Here is a 26595-nt window from a genome sequence, read left to right as displayed (position 1 = left end):
CCAGAGTTTCCTCTAGTCTCAGGTTTAACTAACCCAGAGTTTCCTCTAGTCTCGGGTTTAACTAACCCAGAGTTTCCTCTAGTCTTAAGTTTAACTAACCCAGAGTTTCCCCTCGTCTTGGGTTTAACTAACCCAGAGTTTCCTCTCGTCTCAGGTTTAACTAACCCAGAGTTTCCTCTAGTCTTAAGTTTAACTAACCCAGAGTTTCCTCTCGTCTCGGGTTTAACTAACCCAGAGTTTCCTCTAGTCTCGGGTTTAACTAACCCAGAGTTTCCTCTAGTCTTAAGTTTAACTAACCCAGAGTTTCCCCTCGTCTTGGGTTTAACTAACCCAGAGTTTCCTCTCGTCTCAGGTTTAACTAACCCAGAGTTTCCTCTAGTCTTAAGTTTAACTAACCCAGAGTTTCCTCTCGTCTCGGGTTTAACTAACCCAGAGTTTCCTCTAGTCTCGGGTTTAACTAACCCAGAGTTTCCTCTGAAACCTGCAAATAATCAGTTTTTTTGGGGTTGATTTAAAAATCTTCTTAATAGTTGGTGATTATTTTCTCCGTCAGTGGAATTAAAGCCCTCTTTCCCAGCATGGTCCAGCTCACCAGTTCACCAGTTAACCAGCTCACCAGTGTCCCAGCGTCAGTGGGAGGATGTTTTCAGGCTGTAATAAACAGCAGTGTTGATTTAGTGTTGCGTAGTAAACATGTCTGCGATTTTCATGGAGAGATGATAATATAATCCTCGGGTGAACAGCTTCCAGCTGAACGGTGGTCACGGTGCACCGGAAAATAACAACATGTTCAAATGTTAAATACGCAGTAAAACATGAAAAACAGCTGTTCAAGGAGCAAATACAGCAGCAGGCCAGACAAGCAGAGACGGGTAAAAATAGATGTCAGGTAAATAATAGATACACAAAAGAGACACGTCGTTCTATTGTATGGGAACATGTTGAGTGTATTTATATATATTTATATATTTGTGTGGTCAAATATCATATTTACTGCAGTTACAACTTCATGATCTCCCAAAACACAAGGAAGTAAAGGAAAGTACTCAAGTACTGTATTTAAGTTATTATCGTTATTGTTATTATATACTATTTTATTCTTCTACTCCGCGACATTTCAAAGCCAATATAGTACTTTTAATTTAATAAGTTTCTGCTTTGAATGAATAATACAAAAATACTAAACAACTAATATATTATGATGTATTACTATTGATTACTGGGGAAAAAAGTAATTAATATTAGCTGTAACATTTATTCTCCTTTTTATTTATTTGCACAAAAACATATAAGAGCATATATATCATTGAGCATTTGACGATATTAAATTCACTCATATTATTGTATTTAGGTTCAAGGATGTTATTGTTATTTTATTTTGTGTATATATTCTTTCAATTAATCTATTTCTTTTCACCGCTGTGACTTTTTAATGATGTTTTATTACTTTTATATCTTTTGTTTTGGTCTCTAATTGCTGAATTGCTTTTCTCTTCTCGCTTATTCTTCTGGTAATAAGTCATTTTTCCTGTGAAAGCTGCTTCACTAATAAAGTTTGATTGATCGATTGGTAGAAATCAATAATAATAAAATTAGCTTGACCGCAGCCGGATACGATTTAATAATGCTATTCACATTGAGTTTTCCTGTTTGTACATTTTGCTGATGATACAAGTATTTTATTACTTATGTCCACTTTATTAGGTACACCTGTGAAATCCTTTGAGATCCCCTCCATCAGGAAACACCTGATGTTGCCGCTTCAACATGAAAGCTTTTAAATGACAAAACAATTGGTGATTTTTATTGTAAAGAAGTTATAGGAAAATATGTTAACATACCAGCATAATTTATTATTATTTAATCTTCAATAAAACAAGTTTTACGAAGACTATGTGGAGGAAGAAATAACAGGCTTTTATTAAAATATATCCGAACACTAATTAATCAGCCAGCTCACATTTAATAAACCTTCTTAAGCAGCTGTACCTAATAAAGTGACCCTTGAGCTAATTTGAGAAATGCAGTAAAAACACCAATAATGTGTGTGTGTGTGCGTGTGTGTGTGTGTGTGTGTGTCACAGCATGACGTCATCCCACCGTTATAAGCCTTTTGACTTGGAGGCAGAGAAAGACAGACACACACACTGAGATTCACACACACACTCTGAGACACACACACACACTGAGATGCACACACACGCACACACGCACACACACTAAGACACACACTCTTAAGACACGGGGTAACACACATTATCACAAACACACACTGAAACACACACACTGTCCTTTAAGAGGTGCTGATGTCGGAACTCTGTTCATCTTTGTCCTCAGGATTACTTGTGTGTGTGCCTGCGTGTGTGCGTGTGTGTGTGTGTGTGTGTGTGTGTGTGTGCATGTGTGCATCCAGCTTAATGTATTATCTCTATCGTCTCTGACACATTTTACCCAGAGACTCTCTCACCATGACTCTGTGAAACAAACTGCTGACTGTGTGTTTATATATATATATATACACATATATATATATATATATATATATATATATATTGACGTATTGCTGGACCATCTGGAGGGAAGGGGGACACGGCAGAACCAGGACTGAGAGGGTCAGACCTGCTGCAGTAGAATGGCTCTAAAGGGACCTGGTGCTCGTAGATCTGATGATGTCATCCTTTATGATTCCATCGCACTCTGTCACGCTTTTCTTTCGTTGACGCGTCGACGTTCCTCATCTGAGTTAAAACATGTTTGCACAAAAAACAGGCGATTTAAACACACCTCACTAAAACTAAAGAAACACAATTTACCTCCAATCTTTGAACAGGAAACAGACTCAGGATTACACACACACACAGACACACACACACACAGACACACACACAAAGGCAGCCTTGGGCAGCGTCCAGGTGGACCGCCAAGCTGCTGGCATCGCACACATACACTCATTTTCTACTTGGATAAACCCAGCATGGACACACTACCACAAAACACTTACACACACACACACACACACACACACAGTGTGTCTCTAACAGCCCAGCAGATTGACACTAAAACCAGCAGAGAAGAAGAAAGTATTTCCACAAGTTTCTGTGATGTGTTTTATCCGTTATTGTCCCTAAGAAGCTCACACACGTGTGTGTGTGTGTGTGTGTGTGTTTGTGTGTTGGTTTGTTTGCCAGCTGCAGCCTTCAGATAACTCTTTCCTCTGCGAGGTTGAGTACGTTTTCGTCCTCCGACATGAAGGACTGTGAGGATTAAAGGTGGACTCACACATCAGTGTGTGAGGATTAAAGGTGGACTCACACATCAGTGTGTGAGGACTAAAGGTGGACTCACACATCAGTGTGTGTCTCCAGGTGTGTGAAGTCGGGTGAATGTCCTCGACTCACTCGGGTCGGCGCCCGTTGAGGACTACGAGTTTGAAAAGAGGACTTGAATCCGGAGGCGTGGATTCAGAGCAAAGTGAGACCTCAGGCGAGCTAACCAGCTAGCGTAACGCACCTGCGTTGCATTGTGGGTAATGTAGGCGGCAGGAAGAAGGGATTAAAAGCTTCGATTTGGATCCTTTTTAAAAACACATTTTGAATGAGTAACACTTGTAATAGTGAATCCTCGTCTTGACTTCCTGATGAATGGATGAGTGTCTCATGTTCGCAGAGTGAATTTCTGGAGGTTTCCGTCCTCGCCGTGTTTTAAACGTCTCTGCAGACGCTGCAGCAGACAAAGAGCAGCCCGTTTATTTTAATCCTCGTGAGCGAGGCTTTGGGATTAGGATTAGGACCCCGTTAGTTTGAGGCTTCACTGCTGCAACTCGGCCCCTTCGGTTCCTCCATGTTCTCCATGTTCTCCATGTTCTGGAATGTTAAAGCAGAAACCGTGCGTTTATTGATTATTATTTATTTCCACAAACGGTCTTCTGCTGATTTTTTCGATGATACATTTTTCTTCAAACTAGTTGTTGTCCAGCTGTTTGTCTTGTCTCTCTCTCTGTGTGTGTGTGTGTGTGTGTGTGTGTCTCTGTGTGTGTGTGTGTGTGTGTGTGTGTGTGTGTGTGTGTGTGTATGTGTGTCCATTAGGAATCAAGGTCACTCAGCAGTCCATTAAGACCATAGATTCACTTCTCTCTCTCTCTTTTGTTCAGTTTGTTTCTAGGTCTCTCCGTCTGTCTCGCTCTCCCTCAGGCTTCATCAATCACTGTCTGTCTGTCTGTCTGTCTGTCTGTCTGCCCCTCTGAATTATGGGTAGTCGTCGACGGGACCTCTGAAGCCTCTAAGATTGGTGGTTTTCTCTTCAGAGTTCTGAATATCTTTGAAGGCTGCAGTTCTTTGAGCGACAAGCAGAGGGAGTGAGAGGACTGTGTGTGTGTGCGTGTGTGTGTGTGTGAGTGAGGGTGGGGGAGCGTGGATAATCAGATTGTACATACACACTCAAACACACACACACACACACCGATGAGGCGTTACAGAGATGCAGAGGCCTGAGAGCCATATGCAAATGAGCCTACGCTCATTTTTAGCAACATACACACGCACACACACACACACACACACACACATACAAATACACACACACACACACACACACACTCTTTTTACCCGACTGTCAGTGTGAAGCCTCGTGGGGCTTTGAAGCCCTCCGGATCGTCTCACAGGTGAGGGAGGCGTGAGTCCTCCTAGCTAACAGAACGGCGACGCTAATCTAATTTCGCGGATTAAATCGTGGCGTTTCTCGCCCTGATTGAAGATGTGAGATCCTCTCAGATGCCTTTATGTTTTTATCGAGGTAAATGTGTCTCGCTGCATCTGAGAGTCGGCCGGTCATCAAAGTCTCCTCTGAACCGCAAATCACTCTGGACGTGTTTATTTTAAGAACAAATGTGATTATGCAAAAACACAACTATAAATACACCAGTCACAGGATTCAGAGGTGTTTCCATTATTTTGTTCAAACAAAATCAAATGAGTTTGATGGTTTGATTGTTTAAAACATATTCAGAAGCCACTCAAATAGTTTACAGGATTTTCAAGAATAGTTTCTTCATAATAAATTTAAAGCTGCTCGCTGCAGTGAAACCATCACAACAGGAAGTCAGTGGTATCGTAGTGAAGCCCCGCCTCTCGCTGGATTTGATTGGCTGCCTGGGCCAAATGTGAAAAGTTGAGAGCATTTTGATCTTTTTTCTTATTTTCTTATTGTCCTTCCATACATTGTTGTTTTTATGATCATTATAAAGAATATAAATTGCATCTTAGCCAATCATTTGACTAGATGCAAATCCCTTGTTACTGATTCATGAAAACAATGTTTTTAAATGTCTTCAAGCGGATCAGCTATTCAAACAATACGGCAGGTTGAGAATGTTGACTTCCCACACCTGCTATGAACACACACACACACACACACACACACACACACACACACACACCTGAGGAGAGGTTAAGCGTGTCCGTAAACAGACAGGAAACGCACGCGCCCGCTATTTGACCTCTGAAACTGACACAGTGATTGACAGGTGGTAAATAGGGTGTACAGTGACAGTCATGTGTGTGTGTGTTGACCTCTGACCCCTGTCAGCTCTCGTATCCCATGATGCATCACTGCGCGACTGACGGAAAAATGCTGACGGAAAAATGGCACAGTAACACACACACACTCACGCACACACACACACTGCTGCTTTTACATGTTATTTAATCAACTTTCTTCCACGAATGTAACGAATAGAAACGATTACATCCCTTTTTTATATTAATAAATGTTGCCTTTTCCTGCACGTAATAATAATATTAGAGCGGCCTCTTTTTGAATGAACAGACGATAAAAAGAAAAAGCTGTCAGATTCATGAAATGAACAGTTTGAGCCGAACCTAAACGTGTTAAAAGTAACCGAACGTCCTCGAAGGGAGAAACTCCCTCTGAGCTTCTGGTATTTAAAACCTTGGCAGGATTTTGTCTCTTCAGTAAAACCAGAAACAGATTTTCACAGCGCTCGTCTTTGATTGTTTTTGGTCCGTAACCCTCGGCGACCCGGTTCTCTCCTGATTACAGTCGGCTCTCTTTTCCTCGGCCAGGGAGCCTCCTGCACCGGCTGCCAGGAGCCTCGCTGAGCGGCCTACGCGGCTTAGGAAAGGAAGAAAGGAAGCGTAGCTCGTCCTCTGTGGTATCCGACCGACGAGCCCTTTTTTGATTCAACATCGTCTGTAGATGGAATCAACTAGAAGTTATTGCTTTGGTTTCAACAGGCGGACGGATTATCAACCACAGAGACGGAGAAGCATGTTTTCATCTCAGCCAGAAGCCGTAACAACCATCGTCAGTGCCAGAGGTTCATTTAAAATCTCTTTAAATAATCTGTTTTACTTTAATCAGATTGTGTTTAAAAACATTACATTCTGAGCTCCTCAGTAAAACTATGACGTCATGATTGATTCATGTGACAACATGAGGAGAAACTCTGACTGAGGTTCAGCAGGTGAGGACCGAGGAGAGGAGATGCTGGACATATATTAAATAGTTTAATATATAAAACGTGTGGAGCTTCAATTTATTTCCAACATTGTACATTTGGGATTTTTTTCAATTTTTGTAAAAGAAATGATCAAAGAATGTCATAATAACTCATTTAAAAATCGTTAAAGGCTTTAAATACAAAAAAAGCTCCCAAGAGCTAATTTTCCAATCTGTGTTTTTTTTTTTTTTAAATGTTCAAACAACAAATAAATTCCCACATGGAACGCCACTTGCATCCATCAGATGAGGCGTTCACTGACTCCCGTTGATCATCAACCCCCGAGTCTGTTAATTGGACCCGGTGATCAGACTTCTGAGGTCCTGGAGATTATTGCACCACACGTGTCTCCTGGGCCTCGTTACCGGCCTTCAGGGTCGGATCCACACGGGACCGACTAACCCACAGTACTCATATGAAATATGAAATATGAAATGAGGTTTGTTGTTCGTTTGTTTATTCTGGACGTTTGTTTGCTTCTTGTAGAAACTTTCTTCTCTGTTTCTTCTCTTTGGAACGACCTCAATACCTCGTAATATCTTTCAAATGAATAATATTATAATATATATAATATATAAGTCTATGATTGTGCTTGTGTACCTTTTTATTGACAAGACTTTTCATGTCTCATTTTTATAATTTTATTGACACAAATGATGTTATTATTTTATCTTTGTCCCAATTAATATTGAAACATACACAAAATTATAATTTTAAGAAATGTCTTCAAAAAGGAAGAATACGATGAATTTAAATCCAATTAAAGTAAATAAAATTAAGTAAATGAATGGAAGAATCGTAAACAGTCACATGACCGAATTACCAGATATAACCATGTAAGCGTATAGAGTGTGTAGTAAAGATATCGGGCCGATCAATATTGGCTTAAATAAACCCAATCGAATGCTCCGCTTTGCTGATCACGTTTTTGTAGTTTCCCCAACCTCCAACAGAGTGAGACCTCTTCTCTCCGGCCGAGTTACATTTTCATTCACATATTGATAACTGAAGAACGCGTGAGAGCGAAGCCGTGGTGACGTCACCCCGTTTGTTTGTGAACGTTTTGAAGCCTCGAGTTCGGCAATTTGGCCGTCGCCATCTTGGTTTCGTCTCCTCCGGTTTCTCATTTCCTTCAGTTCCCACTCCTTCTGTCCCTGTTACCTTGTTTCCTTCCCACTCCTCTTCCTCTCCTTTCTCTCCTTGCCACCTCGTTTTCCTCCTTTCATCCTCCTCTCTTTGTCTTCTTCTTGATTCCTTTCCTAGTCTCCATTCCTTTCTTCGTATATTCCTAGTTTCCCCATTCTCTTTCTTTTCCTCCCTCTCCTCTTCCTCACCTTGTTTTTCTCTCCTTGTTTCCTCTTCCCTCCCACTGTTCAGTAATTGACCACTCTCTGGAATTCACACACACACGCACACACACGCACGCACACACACACACACACACACACACACACACTTGCCTGAAGAGCGCTCCCTTCCCCCTCCCCCTCCCCTCACTGGAATGAAGTGTGTGAGCGACGAGGAGGAGGAAAGGAAGATAGGAAAGGAAACACAGTAAATGTGGACAGAGAAGAAGGAAGGAGTGAAAGAAGAGAAGGAAGGAAAGGAAGCATTGTGACAAAGGAAGAAAGGATGCAACAAAGGATGGAAGGGGCTAATGAAGGGAGGAAGCGCACCTCGTCTCCCCGCTGACTCTTCAAGTGCACATTTACAGTGTGCACACACACATCCACACACAATGGAGCGCTGAGATGGAGGAGTGGCGTGTGAGTGTGTGTGTGTGTGTGTGAGAGAGAGCTGCAAGCCCTGTGATTGGCCGAGCCCGGCTAGATGCACCAACAGCCGAAAGAAGCAGAGCAGAGGAGGCGAGGAGGCTGCAGATAGAGAATACAAAGAGTGAGTGATGTGTGTGTGCTGCACACGAGCTAACGTGTGTGTGCATGCGAGAGTGTGTGTGTGTGTGTGAGACATACAGAGGTGTGTGTGTGTGTGTGTGTGTGTGTGTGAGATATACAGAGGTGTGTGTGTGTGTGTGTGTGTGTGTGTAGTGAAGTGAGGAGGAAACCTGATCTCTGAACGCTTTCCGTTAGCTCTGCCATTCGTTGTGAGCTCTTAGCCTAGCCTGGCCCGGGTCGGCCCAGTTCAGACCCGGTACTGGTGCTGCTGGTGGTGATGGAGCGGCTCCTGGCGCTGCTGCGCCTGCTGGGCAGGAGGAGGCGAGGGAGGAGGTACCGGGCGGATGACGATTACCAGGAAGGATACGAAGACGTTTACTACTACACCAGCAAGTACAACACACACCTCCTGAGTGAGTCCCATAGGGGGGGTTATCAACTGTGTGTGTGTGTGTGTGTGTGTGTGTGTGTGGTCTTGTATTATAGATGAAGGTCGGCTGTACAGTTACACACACACACTCACTCAGGTATCCAGGTGACGGCCAGGTGGTTTGTGGGTAATAACAAGGGAGGAAGTGTTGACTGTTGAATGGAATGTGGACAATGTGGGCGCACGCACACACACACACACACACACACTTGCTGCACGTTTGACTTGTTGTTCCCGGTGTCTCGGAGCAGCAGAGAGAGATCAATACATTGCATTTGTTGTGGTTAATCAATCGGTTGATTGATTGATTGTCAGGTTGTCCATCACAAAGCGCTCAAATAATATCTGAAGTATTGATCAGAGGCAGCAGAGAGGTCGTAAGGTCACCAGTGTTCATTTACAGTCCAGTAAATGAAGTACATCGACTTTATTATATATAATGAACTACATTTAGACACAAGAAAGATTTGATGTATTTATTTTTATGGGTCGTAGTGCTCCGTCAGTCACTTTAAGTAAAACCATTTTTAAATATTAATTATCTCATCGGGTAAATAGACAGACGTGTTTTTAAAGGCTGTGGAGCGTCTGTCCACTAGAGGTGCTGTAGAGCAACGCTTTGTTTATTAAATACACATTCATGTGGTTTCACTGACAAGAGAAGTAGAGTCATTTATATAGACTTCTATACAACCAGAGGAGTCGCCCCCTGGTGGTCAGGAGAGAGAATGCAGCTTTAACACATGAAGCAGAGACTTCTATACAACCAGAGGAGTCGCCCCCTGGTGGTCAGGAGAGAGAATGCAGCTTCAACACATGAAGCATAGACTTCTATACAACCAGAGGAGTCGCCCCCTGGTGGTCAGGAGAGAGAACACCTTTGTCGATGTGAATTTCACATAAAACAGCATTAATAACTAATAACTGACTTTACTATATTACTCCTCCTTTTTGTGAGAAACTATAGTGGTATTCCTTTGTTTGTGTGTGTCTGTGCGGCAGAGCTGCCAAGAGACATTTCTTGCAGCTACCAGCGAGTGTGTGTGTATGTGTGTGTGTGTGTGTGTGTGTGTGTGTGTGTGTGTGTTTAGCACAGCGTGTGATTCTATATGAAGGCATTTTAAGATTGGTTGAGTGGTTAACCCGGAGACACAGACACAGACACAGACACACACACACACACACACACACACACACTGGCTTGGCCTACTTACCTGGTTGGGTTTCACTCTCACGCTGCATCGAGCATCGTTAGGTTAACATTCGTCCTAAAAATAATTTGCACAATGGTCTTCATATTTAACTTCATTTAAATTAATTCTTCTTCATTTTCAGGACTTGGTGCTTACGTTACCCATAATGCACCTCAGCCACAAACCAAGAGTTTAGGCAGAGATGTAGTTTGTGTCATTTCAGAGAATAAACAAGTGATGTCTTCTTCTTCTTCTTCTTCTTCTTCTTCTTCTTCTTCTTCTTCTTCTTCTTCTTCTTCCTCTCCTTCTTCTCCTCCTTCTTCTTCTTCTCCTTCTTCTCCTCCTCCTCCTCCTCCTCCTCCCACTCGTCTCGTTAAGTGTTGATGAAACATGGTGATGCATAAATCTGCACACGAATGAGGTGAAAGATGTCGACTGTGAGGAGAAGCTTGTTGACAGAGAAACATTTAGCTAATTAATGTTTTAAACTAAAGCTTCGTTAGCTAAACTGGTTCTGTGTTCAACATGATGGAAATTAAAGAGGAGGTGAGGGGGCGGGGTTTAAAATCAGGAAGTAAAGGAAATGTGCTGAAAACATATTGAACGTGTTGTTGATGAACGAGACACCGAGCTGTTTTTAAATAGTCTCCATGTGTGAAACTGGGCTGGGTGTTGGAGGCGTGGCCTCTCCTGTCTTCTCCTTCTCCTCCTCCTCCTCCTCCTCCTCCTCCTCCTCCTCCTCCTCCTCCAGCAGAGAGGAATTTAATAAAAAGCTGATCACCAATCACACGTCCACCTTCATTAAAGTGTGTGTGGAGGGATTCAGAGTACTTTCCCCTCATCATGTTTAATTACTTACAACCTTTTCTTTCTCTTCTAATTCCTCCAGAACCTTTAAGTTTAAGTTTTAGTATCGACAGATGGAAAAACACATTGTTGGTTTTCATGGAACTTGTTGACGATAAGTAAAATACACAAAAAACAGCTGATTTTTTTTCACAGTAAATGTATGTGTTTTTATGTGTCAGAGTACACAACGTGTTCGTGGTTGATTACAGAGCCGTCGCTTCACCCCATCTGCTCCACACACACACACCCACACACACACACACACACACAGAAACCTGACAGTCTCTAATTAAAGGGTTACACATCCGTCCTCTGTGTGTGTGTGTGTGTGTGTGTGTGTGTGTGTGTGTGTGTGTGTGTGTGTGTGTGTGTGTGTTGTGCGCTTACATAAGGAGATGTCATGGTGACTCAAACCAATGTGTCTAACTTTGGGCGTTGAGTGTTGACACACACACACACATAGTCACACATAGTCACACTCACACACACACACGCACACACACAGAGTGTTTGACTCTGGTTTGATCCTTACTGAAACGCTTGAATCTGTCATGATGACCTGTACTGTGTGTGTGTGTGTGTGTGTGTGTTTGTGTGTCTGTGTGTGCGTACTCCCCTTTCATCTCTCTAAATTGTGCGGGGTGCGGGGTCGTCTCTTCCCCTCAATTATTCATCAGCTTGTTGCCATGGTAACAGCTGCAGCCACTGCGTTTGCGTATGTGTGTTTGTGTGTTATTATTATTACATCTGTTGTGCATAAGGGAATACTGTTTGACCTCTGACTGTAAACAAGAAGTAGTAGTAAGTACTACGAGTGATAACAGCACAAGTACTATGTATTATTAATAATATATATATATATATATATATATATATATATATATATATATATATATATATATATATATGAAACTGAGCTTCTGGTTTCTCTGGTTATACATGTTTGAAGCTGGTTCTGGTTTCTATGGTTCTACATGGTTCCAGCTGGTTCTGGTTTCTATGGTTCTACATGGTTCCATCTGGTTCTGGTTTCAATGGTTCTACATGGTTCCAGCTGGTTCTTGGTTCTCTTGTTCTACATGGTTCTAGCTGATTCTGGTTTCTCTGGTTATACATGTTTGAAGCTGGTTCTGGTTTCTATGGTTCTACATGGTTCCAGCTGGTTCTTGGTTCTCTTGTTCTACATGGTTCTAGCTGATTCTGGTTTTTCTGTTTCTACATGTTTGAAGCTGGTTCTGGTTTCTCTGGTTCTACATGTTTCTAGCTGGTTCTGGCTTATCTGGTTCTACGTGACTGTGGATGGTTCTGTTTTTTCTGGTTCTACATGGTTTCATCTGGTTCTGGTTTCTGTAGTGCTAAGCCTACTAGAAGGAGCAGTAATACTAATACTAATACTACTATTAGTTGTATTTGTAGTACTTGTTGAAGATGTTTTATAAATACTTCACAAGTAATAAATCCTGAAGCTTCACAAACCTGAAACCTGCTTTTCAGCAAGTATTTCATTCTGTGGTCATAATACAGCAGTACACTCATACAAGTACAGTATACAGAGAAGTATTACAGTGTATTCTGTGGTCATAATACAGCAGTACACACATACAAGTACAGTATACAGAGAAGTATTACAGTGCATTCTGTGGTCATAATACAGCAGTACACACATACAAGTACAGTATACAGAGAAGTATTACAGTGTATTCTGTGGTCATAATACAGCAGTACACACATACAAGTACAGTATACAGAGAAGTATTACAGTGCATTCTGTGGTCATAATACAGCAGTACACACATACAAGTACAGTATACAGAGAAGTATTATAGTGTATTCTGTGCTGCCACGTTGTCTCCAGCAGGAGGCGGTAGAGACTCAGAGAGCAGCTGATCACTGAGAGAACAGCAGGGGGCAGCAAAGGTCACATCAGACCTGGACCCCTCAACCAGACCTTTATATAATCTCACATTTTAGAGAGAGAGAGAGAGAGAGATAATGTTGGGGGGGGGGGGGGGGGGGGAGGAGACCAAGAGGGAGGGGGAGACAGAGAGAGAGAGACAGATCTGTGTTTAACTTACAGTATGTTGACCTGCATTTTGCTGCGGTAATAGTAATATCACTGTTAATACCTTTTAACACACACACACACACACACACATTAATCCGGTGTAATCTGCTGCTGGGACACTGACCCACATATCTGACCACTTAACTACCTGGTGAATTAGGACACGCCCCCAGGCCCATCTCAGCCAATGACATCACAGACACCCAAACAGCTGTTTGCTGCCTGGTACCCTTGCACCAACACTGTACTTCAACCAAGTCCTAACACATTTTAAGGAAGTATTATATATAAACTACCCCGATGACGTCATAGTGATGTCATCAGGGTTACCGCAGCTCTGACTGGGAGAAAAAGGTATTGAGTTGCATTATGGGAAATGTAGGATTCCGTGTTTTTATTTGTATTTGACTCAGTACCAACATGCAGTACTTCATCTGTAACAAAGATACTTCCGTAGTACTAGTACATCTACCGTGTCCTTTCCTGTTTCCTCTCTATTCTTCCTTCATTTACTTCTTCCCTCCATCCTTTACCTCCCTCCCCTCCTATCTTCTTTTCCTTTCTTTCCTTCCTTCCTTTACTTACACCTTTCCTACTTACATGCTTCCTTCCTTCCATTCTTTTATGCTTTTTTTTCATTCCATCCATCCTCTCCTCCTTCCTTTCATCTTTCCGTCCTTCCTTTGCTCTTACTGTAACTCCTTTCTGTTCTTCATGACCTCCATCCTTGTTCCTCTTCCTTCTTTTATAATTCAGTTCCCTTCGTCCTTTCACCTTGTCTGCCTTTGCTTCCTTCCTTCCTTTCTTTACTCCTTCCCTCCATCCTTTCTTCTTTCCTCCGTTTACTTCCTTTTGTTACTCCTTCCCTCCATCCTTTCATCTTGTCTTCCTTTGCTTCCTTCCTTTCTTTCTTTACTCCTTCCCTCCATCCTTTCATCTTGTCTCCCTTTGCTTCCTTCCTTTCTTTCTTTACTCCTTCCCTCCATCCTTTCATCTTGTCTCCCTTTGCTTCCTTCTTTCCGTTGTTGCTTCCTTCCCTCCATCCTTTCGTCTTCCCTCCCTTCCTTTCTCATTTTCTAACTGCCTTCGCTCTTACTGTAACTCCTTTCTGTTCTTCATGACCTCTTCAGTTCCCTTCATTCTTCCTTCACTCTCTTCTTCTTCTTCTTCTTCTTCTTCTTGTCTCTTCATCCCTAAATTACTAATAATTTCCACCTTTTATTCTTTACCTTCATCCTTTTATTTCCATTCATCCTTTCATATATCTTCACTTCCTTTCCTTCATCCAGCTGCACAGAAACACATCGCAAATCAGGAGAAGGAAACAGCAGCCTCCCTCCCTCCCTCCCTCCCTCCCTCCGTCATCCCCCTCCTCCTCATCCTCTTCATCCTACCATCTGCGCAGACTCTCCCCCCCTCCCTCCGCTGCCTCATTTCATGGAGGATCTTCACATCTGCAGCCCTCTCCCCTCTGTTTCTCTCTCTCGCTCTCTTTCTCTCTCGCTCTCTCCCCCTCTCTCTCTCGTCTGCCGAGCCTCAGGAAAGCGTCTCCATGATGGTCTCTGTTTGAGGAGGTCGTCCGCCCGTCACTCGGCCGCTCACAGAGGAGGAGGAGGAGGAGAGGAGGAGGAGGAGGAGAGGAGGTGTAGTTTGAGCTTGCAGCTGCATGGCTGCGGGGGGGGAGGCGACGCTCGGCTCGGCTTCACCATGATCGCTGTGTCGTTTAAATGTCGCTGCCAGATCCTGCGCAGGGTGAACAAAGGTAGAGAGACATAGAGAGACACTGGGGGAGAGAGAGTGTGAGACAGAGGGCTGTGTGTGTGTGTGTGTGTGTGTGCGTGTGTGTGTGTGTGTGTGTGATGGTCGAGGGACATTTTACATTTTTAAACTGCTGACATTGAAAAGAGAGAGAGCTGGTTGTGTTGACCAAAGCAGTTGTGTGTGTGAGGATGCGTGTGTGTGTGTGTGTGAGAGAGTGTGTGTGTGTGTGTGTGTGTGTGTGTGATTGGAGTGGAAAATGATTTCCTGATGGATTCAGTCAGTCGATCGCTGCAGGTTGATTTGGACGAGAGACATTGAGATTGAGTGTGTGTGAGAGAGAGAGCGTTGCATCTTATTTTGTTGAATGTAATATTCATGGTGTGTATTAACGAGGAGGAGGAAGAGGAGGAGGAGGAGGAGGAAGAGGAGGAGGACACGTTTTACTCTGAAAAGTCTGCTGACGCTTCAGGTGTTTGTTTCTTCCTCTAAAGTACTGCACAAAGTATTCAGGTTAATAAAGTACAAGTAGCAGTACCTCGATGTAGGAAATACTACTTTACCAGTGGGGGAAGAAGTCATAGGATAGTAGAATAATTCTGTAAGTCAAGTTTATTTACTTATAAGTAAGTAAATAAACCTCAGACCGTTAGTTTTTTACAGATTGAACTTTTAATACTTAATGTGCTGAAATCGATGACAATAAATTATGCTTTCTATTTAAATATGTGTCTGTGAAGTAAGCAGTGATTTCTGTCTGATGTAGTATTTTCCTCTTCTAGTACTGGTTAACAGTATTTATGTATAGCAGTACTGTGTGTTTTGGGTCAGGTGACCTCTGCTGCTGAAGGTCAAACAGCTGTTTGAGGACCTGAGGCAGTTTCTGGTTCAGGAGCTGTGAGGTGTAGTACAGTAAAAAGTACAATACGTACCTCTGAGCTGTAGTACAGTACAACGTACTATATGTACTTCTGAGGTGTAGTACAGTAAAAGGTATAAAGCAGCAGGATACGGAAATACTAAAGAAAAGTACCTCGTCTGTAGAGTACTAGAGTACTTTCTTAAATGTATTTAATTACTTTCTTCTGATTTTCTGAAAGAATTCATTTTCCTCTTTTTTTGTTGGATTTTGTTCAAACTGTTTTCATTTATTTATTTATGTTCTGCTGTTTTATTTATGTGTTTTGAGGTTTTAACGCAAACTAAAACTTGTTCGTTTTAATTAAAGTATGATGATCAAAAATAGATTCAGTGGATATTAAATATATATATATATATTATAAATATATATATATATACAGTATATTTACACATTTCAGTTCATTAAAGTTTATAGAGATAAAGCTGATGCAAAAGTTATTTTTTCTAATTGATTAATCTGTTAATCTCCGATGTTTTGTTGAAACCCTCTTTTTATTTTATTTGTTTATAAAAATAAGTAATTCTAAAATATATTTTATATAAAACAATACAGATACACCGAAGATACAGTATACACATATATATATATATATATATATATATATATATATTCATATATATGCATATATATGTATACTGTATCTTCGGTGTATCTGTATATATATATATATATATATATATATATATATATATATATATATATATATGTATATGTGTGTACTATTGAGTACACAGAGTGTGAGACTGAAAGAGAGAGATACTGCTGTCCTACATGTGGAGGAGGCTCGGCTTTGATCTTCTGTTAGCTATGGTGTGTGTGAGTGTTTCATTGTGTTTGTGTGTGTGTTTCATTGTGTTTGTGTGTGTTTCAGTGTGTGTGTGTGTGTGTGTGTGTGTGTGTGTGTGAGCTCAGTCGCTGGAACCAAACAGAACAGAATAGATGTAGAGCAGATTAGGATAGAGAAGAACAACGTGAAATAGAACCAACAGAAGACTTAAAATAGAACTCCACACTAAACTGTAATAAAATAAAATGTTGTGGTCGTTCTTCTGATTTAAAGCTCTTCTGGTTTAAAGCTCTTCTGATTTAAAGCTTTTCTGATTTAAAGCTCTTCTGGTTTAAAGCTCTTCTGATTTAAAGCTCTTCTGGTTTAAAGCTCTTTTGAAGGTTTCTACACACCAGGAACAAAAGACAAACACTTAAACACGGAATATTCGTGAAAGACTGAAACAAAATGTCGGCATTTTGTGCGTTCCACCGAAAATGAAAACGTTCTCACCGTATCACAAACACATCGATTTAACCGGGTGGATAAAATCCAGAAATAACAGTTCAATGGCAGTCCATTAAACGGCCACTTGAGGCTCCAAAAGCGAGTCAATCACCATAGACGTCGATGTTCAAAATAACGAACTTTACAGCAGAAACCACCATGTTCACAGCCTCGTTAGCTGTTGTTGTTGCTGCTAGCTGTTGGCTGCTAGCTGTTGGCTGTTAACTGTTGCTGCTAGCTGTTGGCTGTTAACTGTTGCTGCTAGCTGTTGGCTGCTAGCTGTTGGCTGTTAACTGTTGCTGCTAGCTGTTGGCTGCTAGCTGTTGGCTGTTAACTGTTGGCTGCTAGCTGTTGGCTGTTAACTGTTGCTGCTAGCTGTTGGCTGCTAGCTGTTGGCTGTTAACTGTTGGCTGCTAGCTGTTGGCTGTTAACTGTTGCTGCTAGCTGTTGGCTGCTAGCTGTTGGCTGTTAACTGTTGCTGCTAGCTGTTGGGTGCTAGCTGTTGGCTGTTAACTGTAGCTGCTCGCTGTTAGCTGTTGCCTGCTAGCTGTTAGCAGTCGGCTAAATAACAGAGCTAACGCTAACAGAGGTTATGCTGACATTTTGATACGTTCAAGCTCTCTCTAAGTAAAAATGAGCATTGAGCGAATGTAAATGATGTTATAATGTTCAAATGTAATCTTTGATGTTTTCACTGCAACATTAAATAAATATCAGAGAAGGAACCTGTTTTCCTTTTTTTGTTTCATATGCGCCGCTGGTATCGGATCGGTGCTCGAGTTCTTCGTAAATGATTTAACCAGTGAAAAACAAAATGTTTCTTCACGTTCTGTGTTTACTGTCAAAGAAGTCAATTTCTTTCATTTTTCCAATAACATCAACCATCAACATTCATCCAATCAAATCTCTGCATTCAAATCAATCTGGTTCTCGTGGTTTATGGTTTAGTTCTGCCTCTGGGCTCCTGTCTATGTGATGACATCATCACCCGGGGAGGGGGTGTCCCAGCGGACGGCTGTGATTGGACCAGACTCAGATGGACCACTGTGTTCTCCACTGGGATTGGTTGCTGCACTGATGAGGTCATCCTCTGTGTCGGTAGTTTCTTTATTCAAGAGCAGGCGGACTTCATGGAGCTCTCAGCTGCAGCTTTGGACTAAAACCATTAAAAAAAATAAGATTGAATCTTTGCATCTGAGATGTATTTTTGTGGTGGAAACTCTGCGATGTCTGATGATGATGATGATGATGATGATGATGGTGAGTACAGATGCATTATGGGAGCTTCTCACTTTGACACCAATCAGAAGAGAAGATGTCGTATGCTGTGAGGTTTCTGTTGTTTGTGGATTCAGACGTTGACTTACAACTCTGTGATGGTTTAATCGAAGCTTCAGAACCAGTTAAAGAAACTGGTTGAGGTTTGGAGCCAGTTAGAGGCGCCGATAGAACCCATAAACCAGTTGAAAGAACTGGTAGAAGTCCAAACCCAGTTAGATGAGCTGACAGAGTTTCAGAACCAGTCAAGCTTCAGGACCAGTTAGAGCAACGGGTCAAGTTTTGTAACCAGGTGAACAAACTGGTACATTTCTGGATCCAGTTTGAGAAAGAGGTTGAACTCCAGAACCAGTGAAAGGAGATGGTTGAGGTATGGAGCCAGTTGAAAGAACTGGTAAAAGTCCGGAACCAGTTACAGTAATTGGGGGAGCTTCAGAACCAATTTAATAAACTGGTAAAGGCTCGGTACCACTTTGAGGAAGTGATTGAGTTTCAGAGCTGCATACGGGAACCACTTAAGAGAGATTGATAGAACCTCTTGATTAGATGTTGGGCTTCAGAACCATTTTAGAGAAACGGATTCAGACTGGTTTAAAACCATTAGCAGGAGGTGGTTGAGCTTTAGAACCAGTTAAAGGAACTGGGAAGTCAGAATAATATGTTTTTGTTTGGGTTTCAGATGAGGGGCCGTACGGCAAACACTCCGCCGGGTCGAGACCTCCAGATGGAGCGCTGGCCATCAGGAGGCAGAGCATACCAGGTAACCTTCATTGTGCTTTCACATTCCAGTTTGTTCTATTCTTTGGGATCTATTCCTTGTCTACATGTTCCCTGTTGGTTCTGCGTCGTCCGGTTCCACCAGCAGCTCTGAAAATAGAACACACACAGTTAGCTGACGTTCTCCGTTCATGTGGCCTGCAGGAAGATGAATCCTATGTCCTCGTACTAGAAGTGAATCCTAGGTCCTCGTAGTAGAAGTGAATCCTAGGTCCTCGTACTAGAAGTGAATCCTAGGTCCTCGTACTAGAAGTGAATCCTAGGTCCTCGTAGTAGAAGTGAATCCTAGATCCTCGTAGTAGAAGTGAATCCTAGATCCTCGTAGTAGAAGTGAATCCTAGGTCCTCGTAGTAGAAGTGAATCCTAGGTTCTCGTAGTAGAAGTGAATCCTAGGTCCTCGTAGTAGAAGTGAATCCTAGGTTCTCGTAGTAGAAGTGAATCCTAGGTCCTCGTAGTAGAAGTGAATCCTAGGTTCTCGTAGTAGAAGTGAATCCTAGGTCCTCGTACTAGAAGTGAATCCTAGGTCCTCGTAGTAGAAGTGAATCCTAGGTCCTCGTGCTAGAACTGAATCCTAGGTCCTCGTAGTAGAAGTGAATCCTAGGTCCTCGTACTAGGAGTGAATCCTACCATCTCGTAGTAGAAGTAAATCCTAGGTCCTCGTAGTAGAAGTGAATCCTAGGTTCTCGTAGTAGAAGTGAATCCTAGGTTCTCGTAGTAGAAGTGAATCCTAGGTCCTCGTAGTAGAAGTGAATCCTAGGTTCTCGTAGTAGAAGTGAATCCTAGGTCCTCGTACTAGAAGTGAATCCTAGGTCCTCGTAGTAGAAGTGAATCCTAGGTCCTCGTGCTAGAACTGAATCCTAGGTCCTCGTAGTAGAAGTGAATCCTAGGTCCTCGTACTAGGAGTGAATCCTACCATCTCGTAGTAGAAGTAAATCCTAGGTCCTCGTGCTAGAACTGAATTCTAGGTCCTCGTGCTAGGAGTGAATCCTAGGTCCTCATACTAGAAGTGAATCCTAGGTCCTCGTAGTAGAAGTGAATCCTAGGTCCTCGTACTAGAAGTGAATCCTAGGTCCTCGTACTGGAAGTGAATCCTAAGTCCTCGTAGTAAAAGTGAATCATAGGTCCTCGTAGTAGAAGTGAATCCGAGGTCTTCGTACTAGAAGTGAATCCTAGGTCCTCGTAGTAGAACTGAATCCTAGGTCCTCGTACTGGAAGTGAATCCTAGGTCCTCGTGCTAGGAGTAAATCCTAGCATCTCGTAGTAGAACTGAATCCTAGGTCTTCGTACTAGAAGTGAATCCTAGGTCCTCGTAGTAGAACTGAATCCTAGGTCCTCGTGCTAGAACTGAATCCTAGGTCCTCGTAGTAGAAGTGAATCCTAGGTCCTCGTACTAGGAGTAAATCCTAGCATCTCGTAGTAGAAGTGAATCCTAGGTCCTCGTGCTAGAACTGAATTCTAGGTCCTCGTGCTAGGAGTGAATCCTAGGGTCTCGTAGTAGAACTGAATCCTAGGTCCTCGTAGTAGAACTGAATCCTAGGTCCTCGTAGTAGAACTGAATCCTAGGTCCTCATACTAGAACTGAATTCTAGGTCCTCGTGCTAGGAGTGAATCCTAGGTCCTCGTACTAGGAGTGAATCCTAGGGTCTCGTACTAGAACTGAATCCTAGGTCCTCGTAGTAGAAGTGAATCCTAGGTCCTCGTGCTAGAACTGAATCCTAGGTCCTCGTACTAGAACTGAATTCTAGGTCCTCGTGCTAGGAGTGAATCCTAGGTCCTCGTACTAGGAGTGAATCCTAGGGTCTCGTAGTAGAACTGAATCCTAGGTCCTCGTAGTAGAAGTGAATCCTAGGTCCTCGTGCTAGAACTGAATCCTAGGTCCTCGTACTAGAACTGAATTCTAGGTCCTCGTGCTAGGAGTGAATCCTAGGTCCTCGTACTAGGAGTGAATCCTAGGGTCTCGTAGTAGAACTGAATCCTAGGGTCTCGTAGTAGAACTGAATCCTAGGTCCTCGTACTAGGAGTGAATCTTAGGTCCTTGTAGACACACTTCCTATTGAGGCTGTGAAGAAGCTTTGTCGTAGTTCATCTTCGTTTGTGAAGTTTCACTTTCACTGGTTTCTCCCGGTCGCTGCAGGAAACTGGTCCAACCAGCGTGTGATCAGAATAGAAGATTATGAGGGTTCTTCTTCTAGAGTCAGAGCTAGCATTTGAGAAACGTTGATGTGAATCCTCTTTGGAGGAAGAAGACGAGGAAGACGTCTGGCTGCTACCTGATTAATATTAAAACACAACCGAATTAAATCCTTTTTCTGTTTCACCGCCTGACGTCACATTGTACCAGATCTGCTGTGAAATATCTCCGTTCTCCCTCCATCTCTACCGCTGTTCAATATTTCATGCGTCTGATGAAATATAGATGGAAGACAGAAGAGGATGACTTCACTCGCCTCTTTCCAGATTCATATTTCATTTCTCAGAGAGAGAGAGATACAGATTCACTGGATGGAGATATTCAGGATGGAGATATTAAGGTTTGAGTTATTAAAGATTAAGATATTGAGGATGGAGATATTGAGGATGGAGATATTCAGGATGGAGATATTCAGGATGGAGATATTGAGGATGGAGATATTGAGGATGGAGATATTCAGGATGGAGATATTCAGGATGGAGATATTGATAACGGAGGATGGAGATATTTTGGATGCAGATATTGAGGATGGAGATATTGAGGATGGAGATATTGAGGATGGAGATATTCAGGATGGAGATATTGATAACGGAGGATGGAGATATTTTGGATGCAGATATTGAGGATGGAGATATTCAGGATGGAGATATTCTGTGACGATGAAGTTTGAAGGTTGTAAAGTTATAAAATGGCTCCGCCTCCCTGAGTCATGAGTCCGGTCTGAATGCGTGTCCAGTCACGTTTGTACTCGTGATCTGCGGATTATCTTTCTATTTTTCCCAAAACTGCCTTCTTCATTTGCTACAACATAAATTAAATAAAAGCTTATTCACGGTTTGATGGTCATCGTTTTAACTTTAGGATTCAGATAATTGTGTTTTAGCAATACAGTAAACGGAGTGTGTTTGTGTGTGTGTGTGTGTGTGTGTGTGTGCGTGTGTGTGCGTGTGTGTGCGTGTGTGTGTGTGTGTGTGTGTGTGTGTGTGTGTAACGTAGACGAGTTCCGGGGCTGCTCGGTGGTGGAGCTGATGAAGAAGGAGGGCACGACGCTCGGACTGACGGTCTCAGGCGGCATCGACAAAGACGGGAAGCCGCGGGTTTCAAACCTGCGACAGGGAGGCATCGCCGCCAGGTAACAACAACGACTTCCTGTTTGTTAAGTCCTCTACAGAGGACCATAAGGAATGCATCTAAATGTGTGTTAAAGGTCTATTCATTATATATGTTCATTTCGGCATAATCCCACAAAATGATCATTATGGGATGTGCAGCCTCAGACACAGCTTCCTGTTGCCGAAGTTTAAAATGTAGTTTATTTGAGACACTTTAAATTTTGATTGGTAAAGATACGATGCGGTTAAACTTTAGCCGAAACAAAATGATCTGCTGCATAATATATATATTTATATATAATGTATATATATATAATTTATATATAGCGAGTAATGGAGCTCTTCTGGCTGCTTGCAGGAGCGACCAGCTGAACGTGGGCGACTACATCCGAGCCGTGAACGGCATCAACCTGTCCAAGTTCAGACACGACGAGATCATCAGTCTGCTGAAGAACGTCGGGGAGCGAGTCGTCCTGGAGGTCGAGTACGAGCTACCGCCGGTCTGTAAGTACTGCCTCAAAGTACTTCTAGAGGTACTGGTCCCAGTTCTTCTAGAGGTAGTGCATTTACTCAGGTACAGATTTGAGGTATTTTACAGTATTTCTATGTTTCTACTTCTTCTCCACTACATCTCAGAGTAAATATAGTACTTTTTATAGTACTTTTTACTGTACTACATCTCAGGTACAGACTGTACTTGTTACTGCACTACATCTCGGAGGTACATATAAATACACGCTTTAAAAAGGAGAATGCATCGTCACAACGTTTTTCTCTTTAGAGTTACGAGGTTCTCAGTTATTTTCAGAATGTATTGAGAGTGTTCGGAGGTCAGAGGTCATGCTGGTGTGTTGTTGTGTTGCAGCGGTGCAGGGGTCAGGGGTCGTGTTCAAGAACGTAGAGGTCACGCTTCACAAAGACGGGAACAGCTTCGGCTTCGTCATCAGAGGTCAGCATGTGTGCGTGTGTGTGTGTGTGTCTGTGTGTGTGTGTGTCTGTGTGTGTGTGTGTACATACATAATAATACATGGCTGTGTGTTTGCAGGTGGGGCCCATGAAGACAGGAACAAGTCACGTCCAATCGTCATAACAACCATCAGGTCTGGCGGTCCGGCTGACAGGTGAGTGACCTCTGACCCCCAGGAGCTTCTGTAGAAACTAAAAACCCATCCTGTCTCACTCTGTCTCTCTCTCTCTCTCTCTCTCTCTCTCTCCAGAGAAGGAACCGTGAAGCCGGGGGACCGGTTGCTCAGCATCGACGGGATCCGTCTCCATGGCAGCACGCTAACGGAGGGCATGAGCATCCTGAAGCAGTGCGGACAGGAAGCCACGCTGCTGCTGGAGTACGACGTCTCCGTAATGGGTCAGTTCCATCTCCAGTCACATGATGACTCCATCTCCAGTCACATGACTCCATCTCCAGTCACATGACCCCATCTCCAGACTGGGGTCATGTGACTTCATGTAGACTTTGAGCCTTGACCTTGAAACGTTGAATGAATAAAAGTCAAAACTAACTACTTCCTTCCGTCAGATTCGGTCGCCACGGCGTCGGGGCCGCTGCTGGTAGAGGTTGCCAAGGTGACGGGCTCCAGTCTGGGCGTGGCTCTGTCCACCTCCATGTTCTGCAGCAAGCAGGTCATCGTCATCGACAAGGTCAAACCAGCCAGCATAGCAGACAGGTAACCCGACCTCTGACCCCGAACCAACGATTGGTGACATTAACCAACCACAGAAACTAATCTCTTCTTCTTCTTCTTCTTCTTCTTCTTCTTGAGTAGATGTGGTGCTCTACATGCAGGAGATCACATTCTGTCTGTTGACGGGAAGTCGATGGAGTTTTGTTCTCTGGCTGAAGCCACTCAGCTGCTTTCTGCCTCCTGTCAGACCGTCCGCATGGAGATCCTGCCTCAACACCAAGCCCGACCGGCCCTGAACGCACCACAGCACGGTATAAATACACAGAGAAACAGGCCCGACCGGCCCTGAACGCACCGCTGCGCGGTATAAACACACACACACACACCAGGCCTCCAAACAAAGAACGCTAATGCAGAGTATTAGATCATGAGCCTGTTTATCTGACAGCATATGGACAACAATCCGTCCACATTTCAACAGAAATGATGACAAGAGAATCGATTTCTCAGCCGAGTAAGAAAGAAGGTTTTGAAATCATTCTGAATCTGCAGTGGAATATTTTGAGTGGTAGAATTTATCTGATTTTTTTGATTACTTTGCAAATTAAAAAAGAGTTAAATAAAATATGATGAAGTTTATAGAAGTACAGCTTAAATAATGTTGATACCTGCTTTTACTTGGGTCATAATATGTAATATATGGAGATACATGACATATATTAACACACTTTTATTTACTACAAAATGCTTTTCCAGGGCAGCAAAATGTATGTATTTATTTATATATATATATATATATATATATATATATATATATATATATATATATATATATAGTATATATATTTGATGTGTGACACAAATTTATCTCCCACATTTGAATGACTTGAATAATGTAGACTGTCTGCTGCAGCCGACCGGCCCTGAATGCAGTCTGCTCACATGCAGATAAATGATCTAATAAAATATTACACATATAAGATGTAATCTTTTATAAAGCTGCTACCTGACCTTTGACCTTTCCTCCTGTCTTGACCCAACCACCGTGTGTCTTTCCCACCTGTGTGTGTGTGTGCGTGTGTGTGTGTGTGTGTGTGTGTATGCATGTGCGTGTGCGCAGTCAAGGTGCAGCGTAGTCCCCGCACCCTTCCATGGGAGACCGGAGGCTCCGCCCCCATCCTACCCCCCTACCACTACAACACGTACCACCCCGACCAATCAGCTTCCAGATCGCACAACCGCCATACAAACAACCCTCGTACGTCCGCCCTCTCTCTCTCTCTCTCTCTCTCTCTCTTTCTCTCTCCGTAGTGTGATGTTTTGCTGTCAGAGTGAGACCTCCTCTCACCACCATCATCACCTTCATCATAGTCTCTCTCTCTCTCTCTCTCCGTAGTGTGATGTTTTGCTGTCAGAGTGAGACCTCCTCTCACAACCATCATCATCACCTTCATCATTGTCTCTCTCTCTTTCCGTAGTGTGATATTTTGCTGTCAGAGTGAGACCTCCTCTCACCACCATCATCACCTTCATCATAGTCTCTCTCTCTCTCTCTCTCTCTCTCTCCGTAGTGTGATGGTTTGCTGTCAGAGTGAGACCTCCTTTCACAACCATCATCATCACCTTCATCATTGTCTCTCTCTCTCTCCGTAGTGTGATATTTTGCTGTCAGAGTGAGACCTCCTCTCACCACCATCATCACCTTCATCATAGTCTCTCTCTCTCTCTCTCTCTCCGTAGTGTGATGGTTTGCTGTCAGAGTGAGACCTCCTCTCACCATCATCATCATCACCTTCATCATCGTCTCTCTCTCTCTCTCTCTCTCGCCGTAGTGTGATGTTTTGCTGTCAGAGTGAGACCTCCTCTCACCATCATCAACACCTTCATCATTGTCTCTCTCTCTCTCTCTCTCTCTCTCTCTCTCTCTCTCTGCAGCTCTCAGCCACTCGTTCTCTCCCGGCTCCATGTCGGCCTACAGTCTCTCGTCCCTCAACATGAGCACGCTGCCCCGGAACATGTATCCCACGAGTCCACGGGGCACGCTGATGAGGAGGAAGGCCAAGAAGAAGGACTTCAAGAGCTCCTGTGAGTCTGACCTCTGACCTCTGAGTGGATCCTGAAACGATCAAATCGATAAATTACACCGTGGTATTAGTACTTTATCAGATATGAACTGCTGCCTGTCTGTCTGTCTGCCTGTCTGTCTGTCTGTCTCAGTGTCTCTTGCGTCCAGCACAGTGGGTCTCGCCGGTCAGGTCGTTCACACAGAAACCACAGAGGTGGCGTTGCTAGGCGACGGCATCATGGGGTTTGGCCTGCAGCTTCAGGGCGGAGTCTTCGCCACGGAAACGCTCTCCTCGCCGCCGCTCATCGCCTACATCGACCCCGACAGCCCGGCGGAGAGGTATACTATTATTAATAATAATAATAATAATAATACTGTATGGAAGACAATATATATATATATATATATATACATATATATTTGTATTTATTTATATATATATATATATATATATACTGTATATGTTGTATATTATATGTATATAGATATATATATTTTTTTATGTGTGTGTGTGTGTATATATATATAAATAAATTAAATAAATAACAGAAATAAATGATTTGTCAACTTAAAAGGCTTCACAATATAAATAAACAAAAGATAATTTATTATTTGTTATTATTATAAATG

General features: G+C 42.8%; 1 protein-coding gene across 2 annotated transcripts in view; it reads left to right on the top strand.

Annotated features, from left to right (window-relative positions):
* grip1 (glutamate receptor interacting protein 1) overlaps positions 1–26595 on the top strand; it is a 38084-nt gene that overhangs the window by 2406 nt on the left and 9083 nt on the right. Inside the window, exons 2-12 of one of the 2 annotated variants that reach the window (XM_034526522.1) lie at positions 18860–18940; positions 22145–22280; positions 22619–22764; positions 23126–23209; positions 23306–23381; positions 23478–23623; positions 23795–23942; positions 24042–24211; positions 25021–25158; positions 25836–25985; positions 26118–26304. In XM_034526522.1, the coding sequence (XP_034382413.1) occupies positions 18860–18940; positions 22145–22280; positions 22619–22764; positions 23126–23209; positions 23306–23381; positions 23478–23623; positions 23795–23942; positions 24042–24211; positions 25021–25158; positions 25836–25985; positions 26118–26304 (1462 nt within the window). The remainder of the gene's footprint in view (positions 1–18859; positions 18941–22144; positions 22281–22618; positions 22765–23125; positions 23210–23305; positions 23382–23477; positions 23624–23794; positions 23943–24041; positions 24212–25020; positions 25159–25835; positions 25986–26117; positions 26305–26595) is intronic. The other variant, XM_034526523.1, reaches the window with a different exon arrangement.

The sequence above is a fragment of the Cyclopterus lumpus genome, chromosome 23, assembly GCF_009769545.1.
Source record: "Cyclopterus lumpus isolate fCycLum1 chromosome 23, fCycLum1.pri, whole genome shotgun sequence".
Classification (NCBI taxonomy): Eukaryota; Metazoa; Chordata; class Actinopteri; order Perciformes; family Cyclopteridae; genus Cyclopterus; species Cyclopterus lumpus.
This window is presented reverse-complemented; position numbering and strand designations above follow the sequence as displayed.